The following is a 13,744-nucleotide window of genomic DNA, read 5'->3' as shown; positions in this document are numbered from 1 at the left end:
ACGACTGACTTTTTCTTCTAAATTCCCACCATGGATGAGTAGAATACAGACAGTAGTTGTAACCAGAGCGATATATAGAAATCGACCAGGGTTTAGAACAGCTGCCATGTTAGCAACCTTTATTTTCTAAATGGTTTTAATGTAACAATACGAGACCACCGCGGTAAATTGAAATGACCCGCTGTAAACAAGCAAAACAGGGCAGCGAATTTAACACATTTTTATTGATTAGCATTCAGGATGTGTATCCAAGTCAATAAATTGGATATCTGCTTTAACTTCTTAGCTCTTGAAAACTATCAAATAACAACAGCACAACGGGGAATGGTCAATTGTGTGTGTATATATATATATATATATATATATTCATTCCAATGGATTTAATCAACTATACGTTTTCAAATCAGAATTCAGGTTGTCATAATGTACACAGACGTTTTAAGGCAACAGAAGTTTGCTCTTTATTTAGACTACATTTATGACAAACCCTGTGCGCCGCCCATGTCCTGTCTACCAATCCCTCCACACACTTCTCGCTCAATAAATATGCACACACAATTCATTGGGCCTTCAAACGGTCTGTCACTCTTCTTCAACCAATAGTCTCCTCCCATGGCCTCTTCTTACCACCGGTTGCCGGGGATGCTTGTTTTGCTTTGGCTGACTTGGTTGCTGCTGCTGCAATGGATGGTGTCGACTGCTGTAGAGGGTTGTGAGTGAAGGTCTGTCTCAATGGACCTGGTTGAAGAGCAAAAATATTAGGCTAAATAAAAATCCACTACCATATTCACAGAGAAACAAAAGCATATATCTAAATGTATCAAAGAGGATGTTAAAACACAGTAATGGTAAATATTGTTGATCCTAAGAAAGGGGTTGTGGTAAAAAAGTGTTCTTTCTTACCTTTTGATGCAATATCCAGGTGGTTCTTGATCCTCCTCTCCCTCTCCTCCAACTGCTGGGCAAGCTGAGCATTCTTCCAGCCTATAGGAGGGACAGATGACCACGTTTTTAAAAAAGGGGGGGAAAGAATGTGTGTGAGAGTGAAAAGAAATGAAGGGGGAGAAAGAGAGAGAGGAAAAAAGCTAATCCAACCACGAAAGAGAATCATCTTTTGACAGGTGACTCCATGACACATCCCCATCAGTCCCACCACACCCACCCTTCTTGATGGTCTCGAAGAAGCCGTCGTTCTGGGGCAGGGCGGAGGTAGGGTGTTCGATCCTCTCTGGGATCCTCAGCTTCCGTCTGACCAGGGGGTGTTTGAGCAGGGCCACCTGGGCCAGGGAGAAGCAGTTGGACGTCATCCAGTACGTAAACACCGCCTGGGGGACGGAGAGGAGAGGAACATGTATGTCAATCAACCAATCAAATCAATGAAATGTATTTATAAAGCCCTTTTTACATCTGCAGTTGTCATAAAGTGCTTAAATAGTAATCCCCTGGCCTAGACCACAAAAAGCAAGCAGAGGTGGAAGCAGAGGCATGTTTGTGAGATCACCCGATGATGATCGGTCAAACACACACACCTGTAACACAGCGAACCTGCTGGTGTTTTACCTCAATGAGACTAACCTGGATAAATAAAGGTTGAATAACAATGGCATGAACAAAAGTAGGCCGGTGTTTTTGAAAACCTGTTATGATATTGAGATGAAAGCGCAAACGTGAAAGAGAGCCTGGAGGGGGGGGGGGGGTGGGACGTGAGATTAGAAGACTGGTTCCATGATGCTCAGTCAGACAGACACATTGACCCTATTGCTTTTTTTGACCCCAATGAGACTAACCTGGATAAATCAAGGTTGAATAACAATTAAATGAACAAGCGTATCCAGGGCTACTAAATACATGTTATTGTTTGTAGAGGATGTGATGTAATATTATGATATTGCCACAGGGGGGAGCGAGCGAGAGCGTACAGGCCTTCATGGGTCCAAAATGTTGAACCCGTTCCCAAAATAGACCTGGGCCTTTTCCACCTGGACCCAGTATATATATATATATGTCAGCACATTCTATATATATATGTGTGTGTGTGTGTGTGTGTGTGTGTAAAAAAAAAAATATATATATATATATATATATATATATATATATATATATATATATATATATATATATATATATATATATATATATATATATATATATATATATATATATATATATATATATATATGTATATATATATATTTTTTTTTTTACACACACACACACACACACACACATATATATATAGAATGTGCTGACAACAAAACCACACAAAAATGATCAATGGAAATCAAATTTATCAACCCATGGAGGTCTGGATTTGGAGTCACACTCAAAATTAAAGTGGAAAACCACACTACAGGCTGATCCAACTTTGATGTAATGTCCTTAAGACAGACAGAGAGAGACAGAGAGAGAGACAGAGACACAGAGAGAGAGAGAGAGTGCGAGAGACTGACCGTGGGGAAGTTAATGGTGAGAGGGAGGATGACGAAGGGCATGATTCTGAACACTGTCTTCATGGCTTTCAGGTTAGGGTTGTCCACACCAGACTCTGCCCCCAGCTGAGGAGAAACCAGGCAAACAGACAACAGGTAGGTGTTATTTAGGCTCAAAACTGTTATTCCAATGTAAATACAATGTAATCAGTGACAATATTATTCATATTTTTGCGTGATTCAATAAAACATTTTTTTTTAAATTGTCAATTTGATTGTCCATTTTATTAATTAAAATCAAGACAGCTTATTTTTCAGGGTCAAGACAGCTGGCCTCTAAAATCATCAACTGACCACTAGAAAAGACTTTCCTAGTAGACGCGGCAACACCATTACCATACCTCCAGTATAGCGAACATGGTCCCGGTCACAGCAATGGGGAGAATGTAGAAAGGGTCTGCTGCTGTGAGGTCTAAGAACCACAAGCAACCTCCTGTCTGCATACTGGGGACGGGGAGGTAGGACATCTTTCTGAGAGCGATGAAGAAGGAGATGAAGACTGGAGTCTGGAAAGGAGGAGAGGGAGATAGAGAGAGAGGGGGGGGGGGGGGTAGTGACAGAGAAGTGTAAAAACATTGACAAAGCATAAAACATTAAGGAGATACTATATATACCAGGGAGAGAGAGACAGAGAGAGAGTCAGGGAGAGACAGAGAGAGAGTCAGAGAGAGAGTCAGAGAGAGAGAGGGGGGGTTGTGACAGAGAGGTGTAAAAACATTGACAAAGCATAAAACATTGAGGAGATACTATAGATACAGTGCCTTGCGAAAGTATTCGGCCCCCTTGAACTTTGCGACCTTTTGCCACATTTCAGGCTTCAAACATAAAGATATAAAACTGTATTTTGTTGTGAAGAATCAACAACAAGTGGGACACAATCATGAAGTGGAACGACATTTATTGGATATTTCTAACTTTTTTAACAAATCAAAAACTGAAAAATTGGGCGTGCAAAATTATTCAGCCCCCTTAAGGTAATACTTTGTAGCGCCACCTTTTGCTGCGATTACAGCTGTAAGTCGCTTGGGGTATGTCTCTATCAGTTTTGCACATCGAGAGACTGACATTTTTTCCCATTCCTCCTTGCAAAACAACTCGAGCTCAGTGAGGTTGGATGGAGAGCATTTGTGAACAGCAGTTTTCAGTTCTTTCCACAGATTCTCGATTGGATTCAGGTCTGGACTTTGACTTGGCCATTCTAACACCTGGATATGTTTATTTTTGAACCATTCCATTGTAGATTTTGCTTTATGTTTTGGATCATTGTCTTGTTGGAAGACAAATCTCCGTCCCAGTCTCAGGTCTTTTGCAGACTCCATCAGGTTTTCTTCCAGAATGGTCCTGTATTTGGCTCCATCCATCTTCCCATCAATTTTAACCATCTTCCCTGTCCCTGCTGAAGAAAAGCAGGCCCAAACCATGATGCTGCCACCACCATGTTTGACAGTGGGGATGGTGTGTTCAGCTGTGTTGCTTTTACGCCAAACATAACGTTTTGCATTGTTGCCAAAAAGTTCAATTTTGGTTTCATCTGACCAGAGCACCTTCTTCCACATGTTTGGTGTGTCTCCCAGGTGGCTTGTGGCAAACAACACTTTTTATGGATATCTTTAAGAAATGGCTTTCTTCTTGCCACTCTTCCTTAAAGGCCAGATTTGTGCAATATACGACTGATTGTTGTCCTATGGACAGAGTCTCCCACCTCAGCTGTAGATCTCTGCAGTGCATCCAGAGTGATCATGGGCCTCTTGGCTGCATCTCTGATCAGTCTTCTCCTTGTATGAGCTGAAAGTTTAGAGGGACGGCCAGGTCTTGGTAGATTTGCCGTGGTCTGATACTCCTTCCATTTCAATATTATCGCTTGCACAGTGCTCCTTGGGATGTTTAAAGCTTGGGAAATCTTTTTGTATCCAAATCCGGCTTTAAACTTCTTCACAACAGTATCTCGGACCTGCCTGGTGTGTTCCTTGTTCTTCTTGATGCTCTCTGCGCTTTTAACGGACCTCTGAGACTATCACAGTGCAGGTGCATTTATACGGAGACTTGATTACACACAGGTGGATTGTATTTATCATCATTAGTCATTTAGGTCAACATTGGATCATTCAGAGATCCTCACTGAACTTCTGGAGAGAGTTTGCTGCACTGAAAGTAAAGAGGCTGAATAATTTTGCACGCCCAATTTTTCAGTTTTTGATTTGTTAAAAAAGTTTGAAATATCCAATAAATGTCGTTCCACTTCAAACACTTTATGTTTGAAGCCTGAAATGTGGCAAAAGGTCGCAAAGTTCAAGGGGGCCGAATACTTTCGCAAGGCACTGTACCAGGGAGAGAGAGATGGGGAGAGAGAGAGACGGGGAGAGAGAGAGACGGAGAGAGAGAGAGAGCGCAAGAGAGAGTCAGAGAGAGAGAGTCAGAGAGCGAGAGAGACGGAGAGAGATATCGTGAGACGGAGAGAGAGAGACGGAGAGATGGCGAGAAAGAGACAGAGAGAGAGCGCGAGACAGAGTGAGTGAACAAGAGAGAGAGATGGAGAGAGACAGAGAGAACGCGAGATGGAGAGAGAGAGAGATGGAGAGAGAGAGAGACGGAGAGAGAGCGAGAGACGAAGAGAGAGCGCGAGACGGAGAGAGAGCGCGAGACGGAGAGAGAGCGCGAGACGGAGAGAGAGCGCGAGACGGAGAGAGAGGGCGAGACGGAGAGAGAGCGCGAGACGGAGAGAGAGCGCGAGACGGAGAGAGAGCGCGAGACGGATAGAGAGCGCCAGATGGATAGAGAGCGAGACAGAGAGAGAGCGAGAGAGCGACAGAGAGAGAGAGACAGAGAGAGAGAGCGAGAGATGGAGAGAGAGAGATGGAGAGATGGAGATCGAGAGATGGAGAGAGACAGAGAGAGAGCGCATGAGACGGAGAGAGTGCACGAGAGAGATGGAGAGAGAGAGCATGAGATGGAGAGAAAGACGGAGAGAGACAGAGAACGCGAGATGGAGAGAGAGAGAGACGGAGAGAGAGAGAGAGCGCGAGATGGAGAGAGAGCGCGAGACGGAGAGAGAGCTCGAGACGGAGAGAGAGCGCGAGACGGAGAGAGCGCGAGACGGAGAGAGAGAGCGACAGAGAGAGAGCGACAGAGAGAGAGCGACAGAGAGAGAGCGACAGAGAGAGAGCGACAGAGAGAGAGCGACAGAGAGAGAGAGACAGAGAGAGAGCGACAGAGAGAGACAGAGAGAGAGAGAGACACGGAGAGAGACACGGAGAGAGAGAGACGGAGAGAGAGAGACGGAGAGAGAGAGCAAGAGATGGAGAGAGAGAGACAGAGAGAGAGAGAGACGGAGAGAGAGAGAGAGAGACGGAGAGCGCGAGCGAGAGAGACAGAGCGCTGTAATTTACCTGCACCAAAGGGACAAGGAAACCACGGAGAGGGTTGACGTCATGTTTCTTCTGGAACATGGTCAGGTCAGAGTACGCCTTAGCAACTAGGAGACACACAGACATATTACCTTGAAACTGAGGGAGACATCACACACTAAAACTGATACTGAGTTGCAATGTGACATGAACGAGGAGTTACATAGTGGATAAATGCAGAGGGATGATCCAGATGAGTCATGAAATGGAGATGAGTTGAGCAGGAAAGAAAGAAAGAGAGAAAACTAACAGTCGAACTTGTTTCCACTCTGTTTGGCCTCGTTCATCTTGTTGGTGAGTTTAGTCATCTCTGGCATAACGTTGTTCAGCTTGGCCGCCTCCCTCTGACCCTTCACGATGACCGGGAACACCATGATGCGAGCCAGCACTGTGCCTGGGGTGTGTGTGTGTGTGTTTTAGTGTGTTTGTAGGAGAGAAACAGAAATGGACATAAGAAAACTCAGAATAGATAGAAGTCTGGTAGCTGACTGAAGTCTGGTGACTTTAATAAGCTAGACAGGCTGAGGCAAACCACAGTGAGAGTTCTGATGATGAGGCTGCCTCACCTACAACAATGGCTCCCCACCACGGCATCCCAATGTCCACATGCATGAACTCCAGTAGGTTCTGGACCAGGCCAACAGGAGTGGCGCTTCCCAGGCCCAGCTCTGATAGGCTCAGCTCTGCTCCCACCCCCTGCAGAATATCCACTGCGGTTGGTGCAGCCTCTAACACCTGCTCGGCGATTGGCTCTGTGGTAATAGAGGCGGGGTCAACGACGACAGGGCTGGCAATGGATGCTTCCAGCACTGGAGTTGCCGTAGGAATACTTTCACTTGGGACCTGAAAATATAACATAGCTTTTATTTTATATGGTGGTGATCAACTCTTTCCCACACCAGGTGGAAGGATGTCCAAAAGGGACAGGACAAACTATTATCCCAGAGGAAGTGTCTTAGAGTTTGACCAAATGTACCAACTTTCCAGGCAATTGATCACGGTGCATCCTTTGGTGTAATGTTCTAAAATACTTTACTTGGCTGTTCCTGCCTGACTACAATGCAGACGCCTGCCAGATATCACAATGCTTGAATAAAGGGTTTAACCTATCAGCTTTCCACATCGTATGACATAGCAATATGGTTCCCAACTGCAGTCAATGGCGTTGCACACAAACCCATTGGATGACGTAACGCAACGTCTGTAATGTAGTCAGGTGGGAAAGCCAACACTGTGCTGTAATTTGACACCGACTCACCTGTGAGCTGTTGTGCCTGACGGACACTGCGCTGACCAATAATAACCGCCCATTGTGACGTCGACCGAGAACAGCTCTAGTTGTAGGACTCCTGCACTCTATTACTGTGTGAAGATGGGATCTCTGTAGAAACCTCTGTTTAGGAGGGGGGCACAATAACATGAATGGCCTACAATGAACTACAGTACACGAACAACAATCGCATGTTTACAACCCTCAGATGAAGATACACCACCACCTTCTGGTCCACTTTACCGTGTGGCTCATTGCAGGATAGGTTGACTTTGACAATGCAGCAGCAATTGCAACAGAGTCAATAGACTGAACGTTACATATTTCTAGCTATGAGAGCTGTATTGTGGTTTGTTTCAATAGTCTGACGGAATGATCACCATATCACAAATCTCAAGAAATATGTTGACTTGAGGGCTGAGGAGGGCTCATACACAACGTTATTGTTTGCTTGTCATATACATGTTTACATATCACAAGGCTGTATCATTCATAGAAAGCGAACGTTAGCGTTCCCATTTCAGCCGGTAACAAGCCAACGTTAGCGTTCCCATTTCAGCCGGTAACAAGCCAACGTTAGCGTTCCCATTTCAGCCGGTAACAAGCTAACTTTAGCTACCAGCTAACTAGTTAGCATGTCATAATTGACTGTCTGGACATGTCAAATTGTGTATGTAGACAGGCGACCCAATCAACTATCAACAATGATGTAAGCATACATGCGAACAATCATATTCCCCGATTCCTGTGTGTGGCATGTAGCTAGATGTTGATACAAATGTTAATTCACTTGCTAGCTAACGTTAGCTGGACATTGTCAAAGTCACAGACATGCGCTTGGCGTGCTGTTTAGAATCGCTGTTACTGCTTGACGCCAGACAAACACACGAATTCAAGAGCACAAGTCAAACCTGGTTCCATCTCTCTGTAAATGAAGCGTTGCCTGCACTTGATATTCCACTTTGTCTTAAAAAACATCTCGTTAGACAACCCGGAGTCACTCCACTCCTGATCGCAGCCATGTTGGAATTGTTAGTAAAAAAAAGAAGTTTGTACGGAAAGCGTACATGGTCTTACCAAGTTCGTATTATCCTTAAACGCATTTTAATATAAATTAAAACTAGCTAGTAGACTTATATTTTATTCACACAAAACCTACGTAGGCCGATATGAATCTTACTGTTAAAGGGGCAATCAGCAGTAGATACATCCATTTTTGGACTTGTACATTAATGAAATGTACCCATTGATTCTTGAGAATATAACTCATAAATGCTGCATGAGCTTATTTCAACTGTGGTAGCCCATCAGAACCCAAGAGGCTACATTACTTTGTTTTGTCTCTCATCTGTCCAAAAAACTATTATCAAGACTGTTTTTAATCTGTAATGGTCCTGTGTTGTATAAGGTTAGGATGGACATCTTTCATTGTTATAAACTATGACCCTTACTTATAAACCCTTATAAAGGGTAGTGTTACCAATAAAGGACCAGGGAAGATAACCCGATTATTTACTACTTTGACATTTTGTTTCAAGCATAACCTGGAATCTACACTGAGGTGGAGTAATAGTGAAATTGAGAGATATTCAGTGTGGCCAGATTCTAGGCTAGTTAGTATACTGTACTACTAGTGTTGGGAATTGTCTTATTCTTAAGTGTAGAATCAAAGATGAAATTATGAAATTGGACAATGGTGTAAAGGCAGAAAGAAAAGGTTTAATTTGGAAGCACACACCATGTCTGAAGACAGCAGAGATGACATCAACTTTTATCCCTTCACAGCGCAGTCAGTAAAATCAGCAATGTGGTCATGGTAGCAATTTAAGATAGTCTTCAGTAACACACAACACTAAGGAACATTCCAGACTCTCAAAAAGAGATGACAGAGCTGAGAAACAAGACTAACATTTAATTACTGCTATTTAATCGATACTCAAGAGTGATTACATAAATCTTCAACCTCTAACGTTCCTCAGACTCATTTTCAGAGCCTCGAAAGTGGGCCTGTCATTTTTATTCCCATTCCAGCAGTCCAACATGATCTTGTACATGTCTTGGGAACAGTAGGGGTCAACAGGGCGAGGCATCCTGTACCCATTGGGAACCCTCTGTTTCACCTGGGAGTTGTTCATGTCTGAAACAATAAGATGAACTAGTTACAGTGTAATGCAACTGATCTCAGACAGTAAAACAATCAAACCTGGGGAATGTAGCGCAGTGTCAAAAGAGTAGATAGAAACTGCACCCGCCCATTCAGGTCAGAGTTTTTTGTCGTCTGAAGGGAGAACACGCATGTTTCAGAGGACTTTGTTATTGTCGGCAGTACCACGAATGTCTGAATGTTGTGCGCGTATCGAAATGTAAGTTGCATGGGGGGTTTATTGGAGGTTTTACATGCAGTGTAATAATATATCATTACCACTAATTACTTACTGTTACTTTGATAACTTTCAGACATATGTTCTACTTTATGGCTGTTCCTATTCTTTAATGTTAGAGTTGCCAAATTTGCTTTGCCTTTTGTTTACTGTACGAGGTATTATTCCGTACTGCCAGAAGTGTTTTTGCATTGGTTGCACAAGTACTTTTGCAGAAGTGGTTTACTTGTTGCATTGGTAAACATAGTCTTTCACATGCACACGCTCCCACAGCATTTTCCATAGAAGGCTACGCTTATATGACCAGATTGAGATGGCAGCCCAAGTGGCTTCTGGAATGGCTTACCATATTAAGGGGTTTTATTGAGCTGCCATGCGTGAGCTTCTAGAGTCATCCCAGACAGTTCTTGGAGCTTGCTCATGCACAGAGTAATTTACCAACCTGTGGCGCCAGGGCAGATCTGATAAGGTCTCAGCCTGGCAAATTCTCACACAAGGCTGGAGAGAGAGGGTGCTCTAAATATTGACCCTTTGTCAATCCAAGTAATTGGTTTCTCTCGCCCTCTCCAAGAGGTGAATGTTTAAGTTGATGTTTATATTGATGCTGTGTTTATAGCCCTTTATTAGACATGTTCATGTACATACATGTACATTGCATAGTTATAACCGTGAACTAATACTGCTTACATGCGTTCATCTCTTTGTCTTATAGAACCACAACAATGAGATTCCAAGTCATTCGGACTTCCACGATCATGTAACATCTTCAAATGGAAACAGCAGTGTCTGTGTTCAGTATGGGCCTCAACATCATGTTCTGACCGGACAGCACTGTGGTGGGCAGAACCAAACCAATCCGTTACAAGTACATAGAGGGCATTCACTGCCGACCGCTCAGATGTGTGAGGGCATACCAGCCAACCATTTTCACGTGGTCCTTCTAGACAGATTTAGTGACCAACAGTTTGTTTTACATGGCCTTTAATTTCTCTGCATTTAGCAACAAATTGTTTTTACAATAGATGAACGGGAGGAGACAGGTTAAACTCAATATTAGGAAGGTGTTCCTAATGTTTGGTATACCCAGTGTATACTCTTAAGTAGAGATGTGGAGTTGAAATCGTAAATATGAAAGTCTTACCTGGATAGGGCATCTCCCCAAAGGTCATGATCTCATACAGCAAGATTCCGAAGGACCACACGTCACACTTGATGGTGAACTTCTCGTTGGCGATGGCCTCAGGAGCCGTCCATCTCAAAGGGAATATCGCTTTCCCTACAGGTATATAATACAGGTTGGTCTGATTCGGTGGGGCTTGTAAGACCCTGGCAAGGCCAAAGTCAGCCACCTTGTAGACGTTGTTCTCGCCGACCAGCACATTCCTGGCTGCCAGGTCCCTGTGGATGTATTTCTTCATCTCCAGATAAGCCATCCCAGAAGCCACTTGGGCTGCCATCTCAATCTGGTCATTTAAATGTAGCCTTCCAACCCTGACCTCTGTGGAACAGGGAACAGGGCACACTGATGAGATGATAAAATGACATGATGGGTAGAATTTTCACATTCAAAATGGAAAGGAACCGGTGGAAGTATGAAAGCTCATATTTTAACTGTTGGTACACAAAAATGGTTGAAAAGTTCTACACTTGTTGAAAATGTCCTATTGTTTGTGTACCATATTTGAGAGAGGTTTTAAGTAACGGCAGGAGTTTTACTGGCCATGTGACCTGATAACTATAACATAGCATCCAGGACCTCTATACCTGGCGGTGTCAGAGGAAGGTACATAAAAATGTCAAAGACTCCAGTCGCCCAGTTCTCTCTGCTACCGCACGGCAAGCGGTACCGGAGTGCCAAGTCTACATCCAAAAGGTTCCTTAACAGCTTCTACTCCCAAACCATAAGACTGCTGAACAATTAATCAAACGACCACCCGGACTATTTACATTGACCCTCCCCCTTTGTTCTTACACTGCTGCTACTCACTGTTTATTATCTATGCATAGTCACTTTACCCCTAACTACATGAACAAATTACCTCGACTAACCTGTACCCACGCACATTGACTCGGTACCGGTACCCCCTGGGATCCCGAGTGGTGCAGCGGTCTAAGGCCCTGCATCTCAGTGCAAGAGGCGTCACTATAGTACCTATTCGAATCCAGGCTGTATCACATCCGGCCGTGATTGGGAGTCCCATAGGGAAGCGCACAATTGGCCCAGCGCCGCCTGGGTTTGGCCGGAGTAGGCCGTCATTGTAAATAAGAATTTGTTCTTAACTGACTTGCCTTGTTAAATAAAATATAGCATCGTTATTTTATTGTGTTACTTTTCATTAAATGTTTTACTTTATTTAGTAAATATCTTAACTCTATTCCTTGAACTGCATTGTTGGTTAAGGACTTGTAAGTAAGCATTTAAAAGGTAAGGTTTACACCTGTTGTATTCGGCAAATGAAATTTGATTTGATAGAAAGTTATAGACTACAACCCTTAGATTTTTCTGATGGGATAATATGTCATATCATTAGGAAAAACTCTTGGGCGTGTACTGCAGGGCTTGGCTGGTTCATATACGACAGTGTACTCTTACTCAGGTAATCCAGCAGACTTCCGTTCTTCATTAGCTCAGTGATGATGTAGATGGGTTCTTCAGTGCAGACAGCCAAGAGCTGGATGAGGTTAGGATGCTCCATAGTCTTCATGATCTGGGCCTCTTTTAGGAAGTCCCGAGGGTCCATGGTGCCTATGAGAGGAAATTAGGAAAAGAAGGTTGTTTATTTATTTTGTAGATTTTTTTTTAAGGAACTCGGGCATTCAACTTACTCTTGAAAGCTGTAATAGTAGAAAACACAAGGTGCAATTTTGAAATTAGTAGTGCATCAGCAGTTTTCCTCTCGTCAGTCATTGCAGACCTTAGAGAGCCATTTATAACTTGTCAGAAATGTCCAGATCAACTAGCCCATGACAGCTCACCATTTTTAGCCCATTGGCTTTGTTGTAATGTTTGAGTCACTCAGATATCACATGAACACACATAAGACATGGCAAAATGTATAGAATTGCAGGAAATAAGGTTTAAACCTGCTTTAAACCTGCTTTAAACCTTTTCTCTGCCAACAAGAGGGGTGTGGCCAGTTTTTTGTCGTCATGGACAGTGCTTGTATCCATAGAAATAGACATAGCACGCGGGGGATGTTTCCCGGTGAGGAAGAGGGGGGCCTGTGTAAGGGTCGACGCTGGTAGAGACGAGAAGCAGGTACAGGGAGTGCACATTTAATATCGACGGACATGGAACAGGACAGCGTGTGGACATGAACACATAACGACATTAATGCAGACACAGGAAACAAACGGGGAAGCAGACCGTTATAGAGGGGGCAATCAACAAAGGGAAGGAGTCCAGGTGAGTCCAATGAGCGCTGATGAGCGTTATGATGGTGACAGGTGTGCGTAATGAAGGGCAGCCTGGCGCTCGAGAGGGAGGGGGAGCAGGCCTGAGTGAAAATGTTTGGGAATCACTGCTGTAGGTGTTACATTAGGCTAACCAGCTATCTCAAAATTGTGGTAATCATGGCCGGATTATGCAGGGGCCCCACATTGACTAATGTTTGCGTCACTCGGATAGCAAATTAACATTGCCTAAGCGATGGCAAAATCTGTGTACAGCTGCATGTCTGCAAATACAAACAAAATGCAATATAGCCATGCCACCTTAATGTACAGTAGAATTAGAGAGTATTACTGATAAATATTAGCAAAATAACAATAGTACAAACAAGGGATTGATATTTTGACATGCAAGCTTTACCATGTCCACAAGTCAGATAGCAAAGATACCTGGGCTCGGTTTTTAAAAACTTTTCTAATCGTATTTTGGCAATCAGATTGTATTAAATCTTAGAATTGTTTTTTTTATTCAACTAGGCAAGTCAGTTAAGAGCAAATTCTTATTTACAATGATGGCCAAACCCTCAACTAACCCGGAAGACGCTGGGCCAATTGTGCGTCGCCCTATGGGACTCCCGATCCCTATGGGACAGCCCGGGATCAAACTCGGGTCTGTAGTGTCGCCTCTAGCACGCCTCTGTTCCTGGAAGGAGGGAGGGATGTCGATGACACAACAGTGGACCAATCAGACCAACTCCTTGAATTTGGCAGTTGTGTCTAAAATATACAAAAATTCTCCAAACATAATTT

General features: G+C 43.6%; 2 protein-coding genes across 4 annotated transcripts in view; both read right to left on the bottom strand.

Annotated features, from left to right (window-relative positions):
- Positions 1 to 204: 204 nt before the first annotated feature.
- oxa1l (OXA1L mitochondrial inner membrane protein) lies at positions 205 to 8,228 on the bottom strand. Its single transcript, XM_036957910.1, has 10 exons — positions 8,075 to 8,228; positions 7,152 to 7,286; positions 6,460 to 6,736; positions 6,144 to 6,287; positions 5,876 to 5,961; positions 2,831 to 2,995; positions 2,451 to 2,555; positions 1,163 to 1,325; positions 904 to 984; positions 205 to 738 (listed from the first exon to the last, which is right to left on the bottom strand). Exons 1-10 carry the CDS (start codon positions 8,183 to 8,185, stop codon positions 593 to 595), a joined length of 1,413 nt encoding a protein of 470 aa, XP_036813805.1. The 5' UTR covers positions 8,186 to 8,228; the 3' UTR covers positions 205 to 592.
- Positions 8,229 to 8,862: 634 nt separating this feature from the next.
- Positions 8,863 to 13,744, bottom strand: part of LOC110500504 (tyrosine-protein kinase FRK) — a 10,100-nt gene continuing 5,218 nt past the window's right edge. The window contains exons 3-6 of one of the 3 annotated variants that reach the window (XR_005038608.1): positions 12,138 to 12,290; positions 10,686 to 11,042; positions 10,232 to 10,375; positions 9,165 to 9,300 (exon numbers count right to left, since the gene is read on the bottom strand). Coding sequence is in view for 2 of the 3 variants with exons in the window: in XM_036957911.1 (XP_036813806.1) it covers positions 9,122 to 9,318; positions 10,686 to 11,042; positions 12,138 to 12,290 (707 nt within the window). In the remaining variant the exon portion in view is untranslated. Of the gene's footprint in view, positions 9,319 to 10,231; positions 10,376 to 10,685; positions 11,043 to 12,137; positions 12,291 to 13,744 lie in introns of all 3 variants that reach the window. The other 2 variants (XM_036957911.1, XM_036957912.1) reach the window with 2 other exon arrangements.

The sequence above is a fragment of the Oncorhynchus mykiss genome, chromosome 21, assembly GCF_013265735.2.
Source record: "Oncorhynchus mykiss isolate Arlee chromosome 21, USDA_OmykA_1.1, whole genome shotgun sequence".
Classification (NCBI taxonomy): Eukaryota; Metazoa; Chordata; class Actinopteri; order Salmoniformes; family Salmonidae; genus Oncorhynchus; species Oncorhynchus mykiss.
Note: the sequence above shows the minus strand (reverse complement) of the source record. Positions and strands in the feature narration are given on the sequence as shown.

Bases quoted from the DNA above. Each gene is read 5' to 3' on its own strand.
- oxa1l (XM_036957910.1), bottom strand. From the start codon at position 8,185: ATGGCTGCGATCAGGAGTGGAGTGACTCCGGGTTGTCTAACGAGATGT. The intron at 6,288-6,459 runs GTGAGGCAGCCT...CACACACCCCAG, and splicing joins GTGGGGAGCCATTGTTGTAG to GCACAGTGCTGGCTCGCATC. The intron at 5,962-6,143 runs GTTAGTTTTCTC...TGTGTCTCCTAG, and splicing joins GAGTGGAAACAAGTTCGACT to TTGCTAAGGCGTACTCTGAC.